This window comes from Thalassophryne amazonica, chromosome 11 (assembly GCF_902500255.1).
Source record: "Thalassophryne amazonica chromosome 11, fThaAma1.1, whole genome shotgun sequence".
Lineage (NCBI taxonomy): Eukaryota > Metazoa > Chordata > Actinopteri > Batrachoidiformes > Batrachoididae > Thalassophryne > Thalassophryne amazonica.
In genome coordinates, this window is record NC_047113.1 from 66789148 (window position 1) to 66808024 (window position 18877).

An 18877-nucleotide genomic window follows, 5' to 3' on the forward strand; every position below is an offset into this window, starting at 1 on the left:
TTCCAATGACGGACTGTTTCAGAGTTTAGCGTACATAAACAATCAAATGTATATGTGCGGTTGTTTTAATTCTGATGTGTGCCATTATTACATTCAACTAATAAGAATTGTGGACCAATTGCTGTATTTTTTTGTCTGAGGTAATTGGGTGTGATATGATATGAATTGCCCTTTTAGGGATCAATAAAGATCCGGATAATTGAATCTTGTATATGTTTTTTCCTCTTCAAGAGGAAAGGACTAAATTCCTTCAATTAAAGTTGAGTGTACAGAGTTTTTACCTGGTGAGAGCAAAGCATTTATGTTCCTCTGTATCTGTTCAGTGTTCATATTTTTATTCTACAGTTTGAATTGCTAATTCAGAATTTTTAGCATGTGGCATTTGACAGGCAGACTTGATAAAGCTTCCATCATCCCAGGAAAACAACACTTTAGCCTATGTAAGGTTACTGAAAGTTTTTTAAAAAAGCTTTTGTGCAAATGAAGCCAGGTGTTTACAGTCATAATCACATCATAGAGAGGGTATTGTTCAGTTGTTCCAAAATAGCCGGGATCATTTTAAAAATGGACTTTTTAATTTTTAATTTTTTTTTACCAAAAATTCATGGCCATAAACATTTTCAGACACACCTTGATTTAATATATTGTGTCAGACTGTGTATCACTGCTGAGTGGTTGGTTTACATTTTTGCTGAATTATTAGCTGTTATTTTGTACTTTTAATTTGTGATTTGTGTTGCTATTATTAGTAATTATTAAATTTTTTTTTAATTATTTATTATTTTTTTTATCTTGCTGTCTGGGTTCACAGGAGTCATCAGGGTGGAAGCAGATTCATGGAGGTGTATTCTGTCCCCCCAAGAATGGCATGTTGCTGTCTGCGTTTGTGGGTCAGGGCACTCAGCTCTTCATCATGACCTTCGTCACAGTGTGTAAGAAATATGTTACACTAAGATGCCCTGTGGAACACCACTGAACCACCAAAACACCAAACTGACCAAATGTAGCGTGTTGCCTCAAAGCAAAAAGGTCCAGGGATTATGTCCCACCTGGTCCGTTCTATGTGGAGTTTGCATGTTCTCCCTGTGTTACCGTGGTTTCCCTCCAGGTGCTCCGGCTTCCTCCCACTTCCAAAGAAATGCAGATTAGGTGAACTGGAAACATAACTGACCGTGGGCGTGCGTGCGAGTGTGAATGTGTTTCTTTGTCTATATGTGGCCCTGTGATTAGACTGCCATCCTGTCCAGAGTGAATCCCACCTCTTGCTCATTAATTAGCCCATTTGCTTCTGCTCGCTAACATGGTGTTGGCATTATATATAAATAATGCACCAGTTAAATTAATTGTGCATTGTTGCATGAATCAGTAGTATGACATTTCAAAAACAAATGTAACTCATAGGCTGGCTAGTCTGACTTATACTTTTCCCACCTCTTCATGATGTATTTTTGGCGTAGAACAGGGTGGGGGGGGCACTTAAGATGCCATATGTTGTCAGTGGACCCTCAGGGGGTGTTGGCCTGTCATCGTAACACCAGAGAAGGAGGGTGCCCACCAACTGACCTAAGTACAGCCCTAACCTCTGTCACCCCCCCAACAATTCAAACTGGGCTTGTACTCTAAAGCTTTCACTGCATCGCAATACTTAGTTTGCCTCTACTGGTGGTTGGCTCTCACTGCGGTATTGTATCAATTCCTGTTCCGGAGCACAGCGGTGTTTTGCTGTATCTGTTAGCTGTTTAATCTGCGCAGTTAGATTGATCTAGTTACCTAGATAACGATTTGTTTCACAGTGTAATCTTCACGTGCCTTAACTAAAGCACTCCCTCTGCTGAATCACCTCTAAATTATTTAAACATTATTCACTTTGTGTGTTTTTAGGAATCCACTAGCTTAGCGCAGCTACTAGCTCTTAGCCGGTTTAGCATGGTGGCTTCTCCTGTCTCTCCCGCACTTTTCTGCTCTGGGTGTGAAATGTTTAGTTATTCCTCGGCCTCCTTTAGCAGTAATGGTACTTGTAATAAGTGTAGCTTATTCGTAGCTTTGGAGGCCAGGCTGGGCGAATTGGAGACTCGGCTCCGCACTGTGGAAAATTCTACAGCTAGCCAGGCCCCTGTAGTCGGTGCGGACCAAGGTAGCTTAGCCGCCGTTAGTTTCCCTCTGGCAGATCCCGAGCAGCCGGGAAAGCAGGCCGACTGGGTGACTGTGAGGAGGAAGCGTAGCCCTAAACAGAAGCCCCGTGTACACCGCCAACCCGTTCACATTTCTAACCGTTTTTCCCCACTCGGCGACACACCCGCCGAGGATCAAACTCTGGTTATTGGCGACTCTGTTTTGAGAAATGTGAAGTTAGCGACACCAGCAACCATAGTCAATTGTCTTCCGGGGGCCAGAGCAGGCGACATTGAAGGAAATTTGAAACTGCTGGCTAAGGCTAAGCGTAAATTTGGTAAGATTGTAATTCACGTCGCAGTAATGACACCCGGTTACACCAATCGGAGGTCACTAAAATTAACATTGAATCGGTGTGTAACTTTGCAAAAACAATGTCGGACTCTGTAGTTTTCTCTGGGCCCCTCCCCAATCGGACCGGGAGTGACATGTTTAGCCGCATGATCTCCTTGAATTGCTGTCTGTCTGAGTGGTGTCCAAAAAATGAGGTGGGCTTCATAGATAATTGGCAAAGCTTCTGGGGAAAATCTGGTCTTGTTAGGAGAGACGGCATCCATCCCACTTTGGATGGAGCAGCTCTCATTTCTAGAAATCTGGCCAATTTTCTTAAATCCTCCAAACCGTGACTATCCAGGGTTGGGACCAGGAAGCAGAGTTGTAGTCTTACATACCTCTCTGCAGCTTCTCTCCCCCTGCCATCCCCTCATTACCCCATCCCCGTAGAGACGGTGCCTGCTCCCAGACGACCAATAACCAGCAAAAATCTATTTAAGCATAAAAATTCAAAAAGAAAAAATAATATAGCACCTTCAACTGCACCACAGACTAAAACAGTTAAATGTGGTCTATTAAACATTAGGTCTCTCTCTCTTCTAAGTCCCTGTTAGTAAATGATATAATAATTGATCAACATATTGATTTATTCTGCCTTACAGAAACCTGGTTACAGCAGGATGAATATGTTAGTTTAAATGAGTCAACACCCCCGAGTCACACTAACTGCCAGAACGCTCGTAGCACGGGCCGAGGCGGAGGATTAGCAGCAATCTTCCATTCCAGCTTATTAATTAATCAAAAACGCAGACAGAGCTTTAATTCATTTGAAAGCTTGACTCTTAGTCTTGTCCATCCAAATTGGAAGTCCCAAAAAACAGTTTTATTTGTTGTTATCTATCATCCTCCTGGTCATTACTGTGAGTTTCTCTGTGACTTTTCAGACCTTTTGTCTGACTTAGTGCTTAGCTCAGATAAGATAATTATAGTGGGCGATTTTAACATCCACACAGATGCTGAGAATGACAGCCTCAACACTGCATTTAATCTATTATTAGACTCAATTGGCTTTGCTCAAAATGTAAATGAGTCCACCCACCACTTTAATCATATCTTAGATCTTGTTCTGACTTATGGTATGGAAATTGAAGACTTAACAGTATTCCCTGAAAACTCCCTTCTGTCTGATCATTTCTTAATAACATTTACATTTACTCTGATGGACTACCCAGCAGTGGGGAATAAGTTTCATTACACTAGAAGTCTTTCAGAAAGCACTGTAACTAGGTTTAAGGATATGATTCCTTCTTTATGTTCTCTAATGCCATATACCAACACAGTGCAGAGTAGCTACCTAAACTCTGTAAGTGAGATAGAGTATCTCGTCAGTAGTTTTACATCCTCATTGAAGACAACTTTAGATGCTGTAGCTCCTCTGAAAAAGAGAGCTTTAAATCAGAAGTGCCTGACTCCATGGTATAACTCACAAACTCGCTGCTTAAAGCAGATAACCCATAAGTTGGAGAGGAAATGGCGTCTCACTAATTTAGAAGATCTTCACTTAGCCTGGAAAAAGAGTCTGTTGCTCTATAAAAAAGCCCTCCGTAAAGCTAGGACATCTTACTACTCATCACTAATTGAAGAAAATAAGAACAACCCCAGGTTTCTTTTCAGCACTGTAGCCAGGCTGACAAAGAGTCACAGCTCTATTGAGCAGAGTATTCCTTTAACTTTAACTAGTAATGACTTCATGACTTTCTTTGCTAATAAAAAATTAACTATTAGAGAAACAATGACTCATAACCATCCCAAAGACGTATCGTTATCTTTGGCTGCTTTCAGTGATGCCGGTATTTGGTTAGACTCTTTCTCTCAGATTGTTCTGTCTGAGTTATTTTCATTAGTTACTTCATCCAAACCATCAACATGTCTATTAGACCCCATTCCTACCAGGCTGCTCAAGGAAGCCCTACCATTATTTAATGCTTCGATCTTAAATATGATCAATCTATCTTTATTAGTTGGATATGTACCACAGGCTTTTAAGGTGGCAGTAATTAAACCATTACTTAAAAAGCCATCACTTGACCCAGCTATCTTAGCTAATTATAGACCAATCTCCAACCTTCCTTTTCTCTCAAAAATTCTTGAAAGGGTAGTTGTAAAACAGCTAACTGATCATCTGCAGAGGAATGGTCTATTTGAAGAGTTTCAGTCAGGTTTTAGAATTCATCATAGTACAGAAACAGCATTACTGAAGGTTACAAATGATCTTCTTATGGCCTCAGACAGTGGACTCATCTCTGTGCTTGTTCTGTTAGACCTCAGTGCTGCTTTTGATACTGTTGACCATAAAATTTTATTACAGAGATTAGAGCATGCCATAGGTATTAAAGGCACTGCGCTACGGTGGTTTGAATCATATTTATCTAATAGATTACAATTTGTTCATGTAAATGGGGAATCTTCTTCACAGACTAAGGTTAATTATGGAGTTCCACAAGGTTCTGTGCTAGGACCAATTTTATTCACTTTATACATGCTTCCCTTAGGCAGTATTATTAGACGGCATTGCTTAAATTTTCATTGTTACGCAGATGATACCCAGCTTTATCTATCCATGAAGCCATAGGACACACACCAGTTAGCTAAACTGCAGGATTGTCTTACAGACATAAAGACATGGATGACCTCTAATTTCCTGCTTTTAAACTCATATAAAACTGAAGTTATTGTACTTGGCCCCACAAATCTTAGAAACATGGTGTCACATGAGCATATCTCACCCATATTGGCCTCTCTTCATTGGCTTCCTGTTAATTCTAGAATAGAATTAAAAATTCTTCTTCTTACTTATAAGGTTTTGAATAATCAGGTCCCATCTTATCTTAGGGACCTCATAGTACCATATCACCCCAATAGAGCGCTTCGCTCTCAGACTGCAGGCTTACTTGTAGTTCCTAGGGTTTGTAAGAGTAGAATGGGAGGCAGAGGCTTCAGCTTTCAGGCTCCTCTCCTGTGGAACCAGCTCCCAATTCGGATCAGGGAGACAGACACCCTCTCTACTTTTAAGCTTAGGCTTAAAACTTTCCTTTTTGCTAAAGCTTATAGTTAGGGCTGGATCAGGTGACCCTGAACCATCCCTTAGTTATGCTGCTATAGACTTAGACTGCTGGGGGGTTCCCATGATGCACTAAGTGTTTCTTTCTATTTTTGCTCTGTATGCACCACTCCGCATTTAATCATTAGTGATTGATCTCTGCTCCCCTCCACAGCATGTCTTTTTCCTGGTTCTCTCCCTCAGCCCCAACCAGTCCCAGCAGAAGACTGCCCCTCCCTGAGCCTGGCTCTGCTGGAGGTTTCTTCCTGTTAAAAGGGAGTTTGTCCTTCCCACTGTTGCCAAGTGCTTGCTCACAGGGGGTCGTTTTGACCGTTGCGGTTTTTATGTAATTATTGTATGGCCTTGCCTTACAATATAAAGCGCCTTGGGGCAACTGTTTGTTGTGATTTGGCGCTATATAAATAAAATTGATTGATTGATTGATTATGTACTGAACATCAGTTACTACATATTACACATCTGTTACTGTAGTACATGCTAGAAGTAAGTGTGCAAGTAGTAGAGACACAATCGTGGACAGGATACCAGTCTGTTGCACAGCCACATGTAGACAGACAAAAACATTCACACCTATGGTCAGTTTAAAGTTTCCAGTTCACCTAACATCCATTTCTTTTGGATGTAGGAGGAACCATAATTATCATTTGATAATTCCCCCCATTTTAACAATTAGTTTGAGTCAGACACTAATGGACTGCACTGTTAGCCATCTGCAGTATTCCCACGTGCACGAACCGTTGCACCAGCATCATGCACACCTCCCTGTCAGCGTGATGTTTCATGGTGTGCACATACCAGCTGCTCTGACGGGTGTCGCCCTGGAGTTGTACATATTCGCACTATGTGTGAAGGGGCCTGAAGGAAAAACTACCTCTGGTGTTCTTGAGGAAGAAACCTCAAGCAGACCAGATTCAGAGGGGTGACCCACTGCTTAGGCCATTCTAATAGTTACAAGCTACGGGCAGAGCCACGTCTGGCTGTTGTTGTGGAATGCAGGAGGTAGACTCACCAACCATCATGTTGCACTGGTCACACTTCGACCACTCACCCAGTTGCTAGGCACTCCTTTTCCCCAGTCTCAGCAACGACACCTCAGACAGAGAGAATAAGAGAAAGTGCAAAATTAACAGCACCTAGGGCATTAGGTTCATGAGCAATAAATCATGTATGTTTACCACTGTGTTACATCACTTTTCCTTCTAACAACACTCAATAAGTGTCTGGGAACTGAGGACACTAATTATTGAAGCTTTATAGGTGGAATTCTTTCGTATTCTTGCTTGATGTACGACTTCAGTTGTTCAACAGTCCAGGGTCTCCTTTGTCGTATTTTGCGCTTCATAATGCGCCACACATTTTCAAAGGGCGACAGGTCTGGACTGCAGGCAGATCAGTCTAGTACCCGTACTCTTTTACTACGAAGCCACGCTGTTGTAACACGTGCAGAATGTGGCTTGACATTATCTTGCTAAAATAAGCAGGGACGTACCTGAAAAAGATGTTGCTTGGATGGCAGCATGTGTTGCTCCAAAACCTGGATGTACCTTTCAGCATTGATGGTGCCATCACAGATGTGTAAGTTGCTCATGTCATGGGCACTAACACACCCCCATACCATCACAGACGATGGCTTTTGAACTTTGCGCTGGTAACAGTCTGTATGGTCTTTTTCCTCTTTTGTCTGGAGGACAAGATGTCCATGATTTCCAAAAACAATTTGAAATGTAGACTCATCAGACCACAGCACACTTTTCCACTTTGCGTCTGTCCATTTCAAATGAGCTTGGGCCCAGAGAAGGCGGCGGCATTTCTGGATGTTGTTCATGTACAGCTTTTGCTTTGTATGGTAGAGTTTTAACTTGCACTTGTAGATGTAGCGACGAACTGTGGTAACTGACAATGGTTTTCTGAATGTTCCTGAGCTCATGCGGTAAGATCCTTTACACGATGTCGGTTTTTAATGCAGTGCCGCCTGAGGGATCGAAGGTCATGGGCATTTAATGTTGGTTTTCACCCTTGCTGCTTACGTGCATAAAGTTCTCCAGATTCTCTGAATCTTCTGATTATATTATGGACTGCAGATGATGGAATCCCTAAATTCCTTGCAATTGAATGTTGAGAAACATTGTTCTTAAACTGTTGGACTATTTTTTCACACAGTTGTTCACAGAGTGGCAATCCTCACCCCATCTTTGCTTGTGAGCAGCTGAGCCTTTTGTCATCATGAGTGTCCTCAGTTCCCAGACACTAGTGTTTTTAGAAGGAAAGGTGATGTAACACAGTGGTAAACATACCACTGTCCCAGCTTTTTTGAAACGTGTTGCAGGCATCCATTTCAAAACGAGCAAATATTTGCACAAAACAATAAAGTTTATCAGTTTGAACATTAAATATCTTGTCTTTGTCGTGTATTCAGTTGAATATAGGTTGTCGAGGATCAGCAAATCAGTGTATTCTGTTTTACGTCCCAACTTCATTGGCATTGGGGTTGTATAATTATACAACCCCAATGCCAATGAAGTTGGGGCGTTCCAATAATACATTGCCAATACGATCAAAATTTCTTTTGTCTGGAAAAAAAATACTATAGGGGAGGTGATGGTCTAGTGATTAAGGCGCTGGTCTTCAGACCAGAGGATCCTCGGTTCAAATCCCAGCCTGACCGGAAAATCACTAAGGGCCCTTGGGCAAAGTAATCCCCTAGTTGCTCCCGGTGTGTAGTGAGTACCTTGTATGGCAGCATCCTGACATCGGGGTGAATGCGAGTCATTAGTGGGTAAAGCGCATTGAGCGTCTGATGGAAAAGCACTATATAAATGCAGTCTATTTACCATAGTTACCTTGAAGGAGGAAATTTCAAAATGAATGCAAAAGCTCTGCCGAAATATTCACAAATTCAAGTCCTTATATAAAGATGCGGTTTGGTCTATATACAGAGAGAATAGAATTTAATGTACTGTTCTTTATCAGTGTTGTGCTGTACCTTACGATTCCTTACCATTGTTGGTATGTGATATACTCTACCTGTGAATTTCTTACTATTGTTGGTATGTGCTTTACTCTACCTGTGCATTTCTTACCATTGTTGGTGTGTGCTATATCTTGTTGTTACCATTTTGGTATTTTTGTCCTTACCATTGCTGGTATCTACCTCTTTGTTGCTAACAATAACCTTGAATATGTATAAATTGCTGTTTTATTTTATTTTTTTTATTTTTGTTTTCAGTTGAAGTGACAAGGAAGTCATTGTGATTATTTATTTTGTGTTAAAATGAATGATGGGGGTGGGATTTAAGTTTTCTTCTTCCCACTCCTTTTCGAGCTAAATGATAAATGTATTGCATATGTACTGGATATATGTATTATTTTTCTTTTGTATTAACCTGCTCAAAATGAATAAACAAACAAACAAACAAATAAACTACTCTTGGTCCATCTGAATCAGAAGCTCAAAGTACTTTACAATGATGCCTCACATTCAACTATTCACACAGGGTGCTGCCATGCAATACACTCACTACACACTGTGAGCAATTTACGGATTAAGGACTTTGCTCAAGGGTTCCTTGTAATTTTTCAGCCTGACAGTGGTTTGATTCTCTGGTTTTAAGACCACTAGACCATCACCTCCCCAGGTGATGGTTGAGTGCAGAGGTATTCAACTCCAGTCCTTGAGGGCTGCTGTCCTGCAACTTTTGGATGTGTCCCTGGTCCAACACACTTGAATCAAATTGCTGAATTACCTCCTCAGTATGCAGTCAAGTTCTCCAGAGTGCTGCTAATGACCTCCGTTAACTGACTCAGGTTTTCAGGCTTTTCTACTTTTTTTTTTTTTTTTTTACTAATAGCCCAATTTCATAGCCTTAAGAGTGTGCATATCATGAATGCTTGGTCTTGTTGGATTTGTGAGAATCTACTGAATCTACTGGTACCTTGTTTCCCATGTAACAATAAGAAATATACCCAAAACCTGGATTAATCTTTTTAGTCACATATCGCTACTATTATTCTGAATATATATATATATATATATATATATGTGTGTGTGTGTGTGTGTATATATAGAACAGAAATAGTTTTTACTGATGTTGTGGACTTTGTCACCTGTGTACATTTAACACCACCTGTGTACATTTAACAGCACCAATGTCTTTTTCAGTGGTAAGTGAGAGAACAGCTTGTCATAGTCGGTCTCAGAGATTACTGACAAAACTGAACCTGTGTCCATTTCCATTTTTAGTTTCACGCCAGACACTTTTGTTGTTATCCATATTATTTTCCGGTCTTCTTCAGTTATGCTATGCAGCTCTAAGCATGACAAGTCATCCACCTCACTGCTGTTTGTGTTGTCTGAATGTTCTGTTACTTTGTGCATTTTGTTTGCTTTGGCCTTTGTTTTGGGTTTAAAACCTTTGTTCTTTCCAGATTTTTCTTTTTGGGTGTCGGTTTGGTCTATTTTACATGCTCTTTCTATGTGGCCTTGTTTGTGGCATTTCCTACGTGTCTTTTCTTTGAACCAGCAGTTGTTTGCATCGTGAGAGGATTTACCACACCTGCAGCATTTTTGCTTTTTCCCATTTAAGGACATTTGATGCACTTCGTTTTCTAAGGTTTTCTTCTGTAGCTCTGATGCACCCTTAGCTGCTATTTCCATTGAGATAGCTAGTTCGAGTGCTTTTCTCAAATCCAGGTCTTTTTCTGACAGTAGCCTTTTCTGCCTGCTTGTACAGTGAATGCCACATACCAACCGATCTCTTAAGGCATCAGAAAGTCCCTCTTTGAAATCACAATGCTGCAAGAGTTTGCGCAGTTCGGCCATATACCCGGATATGCTTTCTTCCTTTGTTTGATTCCTTTTATGAAATCTGAATCTTTCCGCTATCACTAGTGGTGCGGGGTTTAAGTGCTTCTGCGACGTCTCAACAGTGTCTTTGTATAACTTGCTCGACGGTTTAGCAGGGCTCGAGATTACGCAGGAGATTGTAAGTTTTCGCTCCCATTAGACTGAGGAGGACGGCACTTTTTTTCTCATCCTCGATATCATAGTGTCGCAATATAACTCCACTCGCTCTATGTATGAATCCCAGTCTTCACTCGAGCTATCAAACTCCTCGACTTTCCCAACATAAGCCATTTCAGACTTGAAATCCAGAATCTTATCCATTTATCTGAGTTATTTCACTGTTACTCACGGATCCTTTGCTAGTTTTCATTTCGCCTCTTGCTTTCGTTTCACCTCCTGCTTTGTTTCGTCATTTCTCCTTCCCTCCGGTTTAACTTTTCATTTTGTGCAGTTGTTTAGAGTCCAAATTACTCATCGCCAATTTGTTGTGTCTTTACTCCAACATAATAAATATAAAAAAATGATCCAACTCGGAGGTAGCATGAACAATGACTTTTACTTGGCTTCACTGCAAGTCTCTATTACATTTCATTTCATTTCATTCATTTCATTTATTTATTTATTTCATTCATTTAAAAGAAAAAAAAAACCAGAAAAGCAGAAATAAAGCATCTCCATTACCAGAATGAAAAGGAGCAGAGAGAAGAACAAGTCTTATATTTTCTGCCCCTTTTTACAATACAATCTTTCAATATCCAGCGTCATTTTTCAACATTATTTAACAGATTGTATTTCTTGTCACATACCACTGACTTATTTCATAATTATGACCATTATTAAATAGATTACATCTCTGACAGGTTACATTTTTAAACTTAAAACATTTTATACATTATTAACAAATTACATTTTTTTTAACTTCCTTACAGCCCACTAACTTATTTTATAGTTTCATACTTACTTAATACATCTAGTTTAATACGTTTTTTAAATAATTTAAGCAACCTTAATTCTTTAATTTCTTTGTTGAGATTGTTCCATAATTTTACACCATTTACTGCAATACTCCGTTCTTTTACTTTGGTTCTGTATCTTGGTTTTCTAAAGACTTCTATTCCTTTCAGTTTATAACTACTTACTCTTTTCTCAAACATATTTTGAATGTTTGTTGGTAAAGCATTTTTATTAGCTTGGTACATTGTTTGTAATATTTTCAAATCGACCAAATCACGAAATTTAAGTACCCTGTACTTAATGAACAATGGATTAGATGGATCTCTAAAACCACTGTTGCTAATCACCCTTAAAGCCCTTTTCTGCAGAATAAACAAAGGTTGTATATAAGTTGTATATGTTGATCCCCAGATTTCTACACAATAAGTTAAATATGGGAAAATCAATGAATTGTACAATGTTAATAAACCATAACTGTTTAATGAATATTTTACTTTATGCAAAACAGCAATGGCTTTCGCTATTTTTCCTTTTATGTAATTTATGTGTGACTTCCATGTAAGATCTTCATCAATTATGACTCCTAAAAATTTCATTTCTTTTACCCTTTATATATCCATTCCATCTGTTTGTAATGACACGTTATTTTTTTTTTGCTCTGTCATTAAACAATATGAAATTTGTCACTCTTCGGGAGGGCCACGAAGGGCCGCCTTGGAGAATCGGTCCACTATCGTGAGGATGGTGGTGTTGCCCTGGGACGGCGGGAGGCCCGTGACAAAATCCAGGCCAATGTGGGACCAGGGGCGATGGGGCACGGGCAGCGGCTGGAGCAGTCCCGAAGCCCTGCGATGATCAGCCTTGCCCCTGGCGCAGGTGGTGCAGGCCTGGATATAATCCCGGACGTCGGCCTCTAGGGACGCCCACCAGAAGCGCTGCCGGACAACTGCCACGGTTCTTCGCACCCCTGGATGACAGGAGAGCTTAGAGCCGTGACAGAAGTCCAGGACTGCAGCCCTAGCTTCTGGTGGGACGTAGAGTCTGTTCTTCGGTCCAGTTCCGGGGTCCGGGCTTCGTGCCAGGGCCTCCTGGACGGTTCTCTCTACGTCCCAGGTCAGAGTGGCCACGATAGTGGACTCCGGGATGATGGGTTCCGGTGGATCCGACAACTCCGTTTTGACTTCATCTTCATGTACCCGGGACAAGGCATCCGATCTCTGGTTCTTGGTCCCAGGACGGTAGGTGATCCGGAAGTCAAAACGGCCGAAGAACAGTGACCAGCGGGCTTGCCTGGGGTTCAGCCGCTTGGCGGTCCTGATATACTCCAGGTTCCGGTGGTCAGTGAAAACCGTGAATGGCACGGATGTTCCCTCCAACAGATGTCTCCACTCTTCAAGAGCCTCTTTCACCGCAAGGAGTTCTCGATTGCCGACGTCATAGTTCCGTTCGGCCGGGGTCAACCTGCGGGAAAAATAGGCACACGGGTGAAGGACCTTATCGGTCTTCCCGCTCTGGGAAAGCACAGCTCCTATCCCTGAGTCTGAGGCGTCCACTTCAACCACTAACTGGCGACTAGGATCGGGCTGCACCAGAACGGGTGCAGACGAGAAGCGCCGTTTCAACTCCTTGAACGCGGCATCGCAACGATCCGACCAGGTGAAGGGGACTTTTGGTGAGGTCAGGGCTGTCAGGGGGCTAACTACCTGACTGTAGCCCTTAATGAACCTCCTGTAGAAATTAGCAAAGCCGAGGAACTGTTGCAGCTTCCTACGGCTAGTGGGTTGGGGCCAGTCTCTCACCGCCGCAACCTTGGCCGGATCAGGAGCGACGGAGTTGGGGGAGATGATAAACCCCAGGAAGGACAAAGAAGTGCGGTGAAACTCGCACTTCTCGCCCTTCACAAACAGTCGGTTCTCCAACAACCGCTGCAGGACCTGACGTACATGCCGAACATGGGTCTCAGGGTCCGGAGAGAAGATGAGTATATCATCCAGATATACGAAGACGAATCGGTGCAGGAAATCCCACAAGACATCATTAACCAATGCTTGGAATGTCGCGGGGGCGTTTGTAAGACCGAACGGCATGACCAGGTACTCAAAGTGACCTAACGGGGTGTTAAATGCCGTCTTCCACTCGTCTCCCTTCCGGATCCGAACCAGGTGATACGCATTTCTAAGATCGAGCTTGGTGAACATTTGGGCTCCATGCAGGGGCGTGAACACTGAATCCAACAAGGGCAATGGGTATCGGTTACGAACCGTGATTTCGTTCAGCCCCCTGTAATCAATGCATGGACGTAGTCCGCCATCTTTTTTTCCCACAAAAAAGAAACCTGCACCCATCGGGGAGGTGGAATTCCGGATCAACCCAGCAGCTAGAGAGTCCCAGATGTAGGTCTCCATTGATTCGCGCTCAGGTCGTGAGAGGTTGTACAACCTGCTGGACGGGAACTCAACGCCCGGAACCAAATCAATGGCACAATCGTACGGACGGTGGGGGGGAAGGGTGAGCGCCAGATCCTTACTGAATACATCCACAAGGTCATGGTACTCCACCGGCACCGTCCCTAGATTGGGCGGGACTCTGACCTCCTCCTTAGCCTGGGAACCGGGAGGAACCGAGGAACCTAAACATACCCGATGGCAGGTCTCGCTCCACTGAACCACTACCCCGGACGGCCAATCGATCTGTGGATTGTGTTTTAACATCCAGGGGAACCCTAAAATCACACGGGAGGTAGCAGGAGTCACAAAAAACTCGATCTCCTCCCGGTGATTTCCTGACACCACCAGAGTTACAGGTGGTGTCTTATGTGTGATTGGAGGGAGTAGGGAGCCATCTAGTGCCCGCACCTGCACAGGCGAGGTAAGCGCCACCAGAGGGAACCCTATCTCCCTGGCCCATCTGCTGTCTAACAGATTCCCTTCAGAGCCCGTGTCCACCAGTGCTGGGGCCTTCAGGGTTAAATCCTCATAAAGGATTGTAACTGGGAGTCGTGTGGCAATGTGGGTGTGTCCCACGTGAATGTCTCGGCCCACCCCTAGCCCAGTTTCTAGGGGCGGGCGTTGGTGTTTAACCGCTCGGGGCAGTCTCTTACCTGATGCTCTATCGAGCCACAAACAAAACACGCTCCGCGGGCCAGCCTCCTCTGTCTATCTGGTGCCCTAAATGTGGCCCTGCTCGTGTCCATAGCTTCGTCAGCAGGGGGAGCTGTAACCACACGGAGCGCAGGGGCCGTGGAGCGTGGGGAGGGCGGAACGCGGTCGGAACCGGAAGGGAGAGGGACGGCGCGTGCCCGGCCACGCCCTTCGTCTCGTTCCCGACGCCGTTCTTCTAACCGATTGTCTAATCGTATAACGAGATCAATAAGCCCATCTAAATCCCGCGGTTCGTCCTTAGCCACCAGGTGCTCCTTTAGAACCAATGACAGTCCGTTTACAAAGGCGGCGCGGAGGGCAGTGCTATTCCAGCCGGACCTCGCAGCCGCGATGCGGAAGTCGACTGCATAGGCAGCTGCGCTCCGGCGCCCCTGTCTCATTGACAGCAGCACAGCTGAAGCGGTCTCTCCTCTATTCGGGTGATCGAACACTGTTCTGAACTCCCTCACAAACCCATCATATGTCAGAAGGAGCCGTGAATTTTGCTCCCAGAGCGCTGTAGCCCAAGCGCGTGCCTCACCACGAAGCAGGTTTATTACATAAGCTATCTTGCTGGCATCAGTCGCGTACATGACAGGACGTTGTGCGAAGACGAGCGAACACTGCATAAGGAAGTCCGCGCACGTCTCCACACAACCTCCGTACGGCTCTGGAGGGCTTATGTATGCTTCCGGGGAAGGTGGGGGGGGTTGTTGAACGACCTGTGGAACGTCACTTGTACGCACAGGGTCGACAGGAGGGAGAGCCGCAGCAGCGCCCTGAGGGCGCGCTTCCACCTGCGCGGCGAGAGCCTCCACCCTGCGGTTAAGGAGGACATCCTGTTGGGAAAGTGTAGGTACACGGACCCACAACAGGGGGCGCAAATGAACGGACAATGGAATAGGTCAAATAACAACACTTTACTGTTGTGAATGTGCACAACAAATACAACAGATTGCAACAATAGACAACAGTCAATTCACAAGGTGTCGTGTGGGCAGGCTCGAAGATAGGAGACGCCTGTCCAAAGCAGAACCGGAACCACACGATTTCCTCCACCACCAGACCCCGGGAATACTGGAGCCGCCAAGTCCCGAACTCCCAGGTGGCCACTGCCTCCGCGTGTCGGATCTGGTACTGCTGGCGAGGAACAAAAAGCAAGTGAATGAGGATGCGTTTGCACCCAGGAATCAGCACGGCAGGAAAGCTACCTCCACCTCTCGTTGGAAAAACAGTCCAAAAGATAATGCACAAAAAAGTCACAAAGGTTATTGTCACGCAGACAGCTGAGGTACGTTACCTTCCAGGTAGAACGATATCTCGGCAAAGAGGTGGAGACGTCGTCCTGCTGATATACTCCTGCCATCAGATGATTGGTAACAGCTGTTGCAGGTGATGCGTGACAGCTGTCACCCTGGCTGCTCCTGTGAGGCGGCTGCGCCCTCTGGTGCCTGGAGCCCGCACTCCAGACAGGGCGCCCTCTGGTGGTGGGCCAGCAGTACCTCCTCTTCTGGTGGCCCACACAACACTAAGGCTTTTACTGACTTGTCTCTTTTAAAGTTTATAACAGTTTTTTTCTTGTACCTATTTTTATATTTAAATATTGAAAAGACTGGTAAATGATCACTAACATCTGTCATCAAGATCCCATTCCTGATAATTTCATCTGTTCTATTTGTAAATATATTGTCGATTACCGTTGCACTTTGCGATGTGATTCTGGTTGGTTTTGTTATCAAGTGGAATAACCCCAAACTATACATTGAATTCACAAAATCACTTATTCTTTGGCAACTGGAGCTCTCTATGTTAATGTTAAAGTCTCCACATATAAAAAGCGTTTTGTTTTTAATTTGATGGAATAACTCTATTATTCTATCTGTAAATTTCACAACACAAGTGTCTGGTGCTCTGTATACACAACTGATTAAAATATTTTTAGATGTTTCATGTACAAGTTCCACTGTTATGATGTCATCCACAGTTGTCATTTCTTCTACAATTGTACATATCAGATCTGCCTTTATGTACAGAGCAACACCACCGCCCCTTTTATCTCTTCTGTTCACAAAATACAGCTCATATCCCTCTATTTGAACATCAGCCATGAGATCATCATTAAGCCAAGATTCAGTGATTGCAACAATACTAAATCTATTTTTAAACTGATTTAAATAATCTTTTATTTGCGACATTTTACAATACAAGCTTCGACTGTTTATATGTAAGAGTGACAGGGTATCTTCTGCAATTTTTTCCACTATTTAGCTGTTCTACCGTATAATACTCACAACCAATCGTTTTTAAGTCAAATATACTTTCATCAATATTAGTGTCTATGTCATATATTTTATCATCTATTTCCATGTTTGATCAGATTTTTTTTTGTTGGTCCAATTACCAACAGACGTCATATTTGATTGTTTATTCAGGTCTGTATTTTGTAAGGTCCTCCATGTTTTTGATTTGTATACCGTTTGTTCCTTCTTTTACTCTAATCCACACTCTGCAATTCCAGACCCATGTAGCAACAATGTGCTTCTGTTTTTTTAATAGTCTTGCTTCCCTAGCAATATCTGCATTTTTTTTTTGTTAAATGCTCATTTATATAGACACTTGTTCCTTTCAAATTCTTTGCCTGTCTTAATACTTCATTTTTATATTTTCTGCTTGTAACATATCACTGCGCTGGCAGATAACCTATATGTAAACATGGTAGCTAGGGGAGTGGTTCCGCTGAAGTAAATAGATCCACTTATATACTACACCCCCCATTTTCAGAAGCCCTTCACAATTCAGCAAAGAAACTGATTTTCAAAAGCAGCTACCAGCTGTGCCGACAGTCATTGTGAAATGTAATTTGTCTTTTCTTGTCACAGGTACAGTTGGCTTCTTTTCCTGCTGCTGGTTTGTAAATAAGATCTACAGCAGGGGTGCAAGCAGCCAAGGACAGGAGGGCATCTTTGTTATCCCGACAAAGGAAACGGCGAACGGCTCCATTTTTGAACAAAAGAGCGGTTTTACCTCTCCATCTGCCGATCCCCTGTGACATGCAATGAAACGAGAGAGAGAGAGAGAGAGAGAGAGAGAGAGAGAGAGAGAGAGAGAGAGAGAGAGAGAGAGAACTTTCTTTGGTAAGCGTTGCCATCTGTTCATCTGTCAATATCAGTCACAGTCAATATCGGCCCTTTATTTTGCTAACTGCAGTTAGCAAAATGAAGTTCATAAAACATTAGAACAAGAACGTTTGTCAGATCTTATCAGAACGTTAGCTGTAAAGTTCTCGGAACATTTTTAAGGGCCCCTTCTTACATAGTACATTCGTACTATGTATGAAGCTATTAGGCTGTTTAATGCACATTGACTATTAAATTGATGTCCGTGGCTTTGCACTTTCATTTTTTTTTAATTGTATATTATATATTAATGATAGATGTATGACATTTATGTCTGTGTGAGCTGCTGCAACAGCATAATTTCCTGAGAAGGAGCAATAAAGTATCTATCTATCTATCTATCTATCTATCTATCTATCTATCTATCTATCTATCTATCTATCTATCTATCTATCTATCTATCTATCTATCTATCTATCTATCTATCTATCTATCTATCTATCTATCTATCTATCTATCTATCTATCTATCTATCTATCTATCTATCTATCTATCTATCTATCTATCTATCTATCTATCTATTGTGGTCGAATTATGCATGAAGCAGGAATCGCATGCAATACGTGTAAAATCGTAGCTGCTTCCAATGCCTGGTACTGTTGCTGCAACTATTTGCGCACACCAGCGGCTGAAAGACAGAGTGTGCGCTCTGAGAGCCCATTCGATCCCTCTCGTGGCAGGTGTCAGCTAAATTCCATTTGACACACACGCACATCTAATACCGCCCGCTTGGCACTTAGAAAATGTGTTGCCATTCACACTATTTGCACGAAAACAGTCAGCAGACAATCACTTTTGAGCTGGCGGTGAAATTTGTCTAAGTGCCCCCGCGACTGTGGAGTTTGTGTACACATGTGGCGTGCCAGTGCGTCAGCTCCCCCCACAACATGTGTGTTTCGTGCGCCCCCCCACTCCCAACCACCCCCACAACACGTGCGTGCGGTTCACGCTCCCCCCCTCTAGCAGGCGAGGTGCCTCTCATCTGATCACAGAGTGACACCTTGGTCTGTGTGCTGAATGGACGGGGGCATGGCAGCTGTTGACAACTCTGGTCCTGTTGACAACTCTGATGGACACGTGCGTGTGTGTGCTTGTTGTCCTCATGTTGAAATACATAAAAACATATATTGCTTTTGCATCAGGCTGGACAGCGTGCACATTGACAGGCTTATTCAGCTGAAATGGGCTGTCAGTTCAT

General features: G+C 43.2%; 1 protein-coding gene across 10 annotated transcripts in view; it reads left to right on the forward strand.

Annotated features, from left to right (window-relative positions):
* Positions 1-18086, forward strand: part of LOC117520873 (transmembrane 9 superfamily member 2-like) — a 34565-nt gene extending 16479 nt beyond the window's left edge. For 9 of the 10 annotated variants that reach the window (XR_004563794.1, XR_004563797.1, XR_004563798.1 and 6 more), the window contains 2 exons: positions 812-932; positions 17383-18086. Coding sequence is in view for 3 of the 10 variants with exons in the window: in XM_034182205.1 (XP_034038096.1) it covers positions 812-932; positions 17383-17552 (291 nt within the window). In the remaining 7 variants the exon portion in view is untranslated. Of the gene's footprint in view, positions 1-811; positions 1751-17382 lie in introns of those variants that run through there. The other variant, XM_034182207.1, reaches the window with a different exon arrangement.
* Positions 18087-18877: the final 791 nt, after the last annotated feature.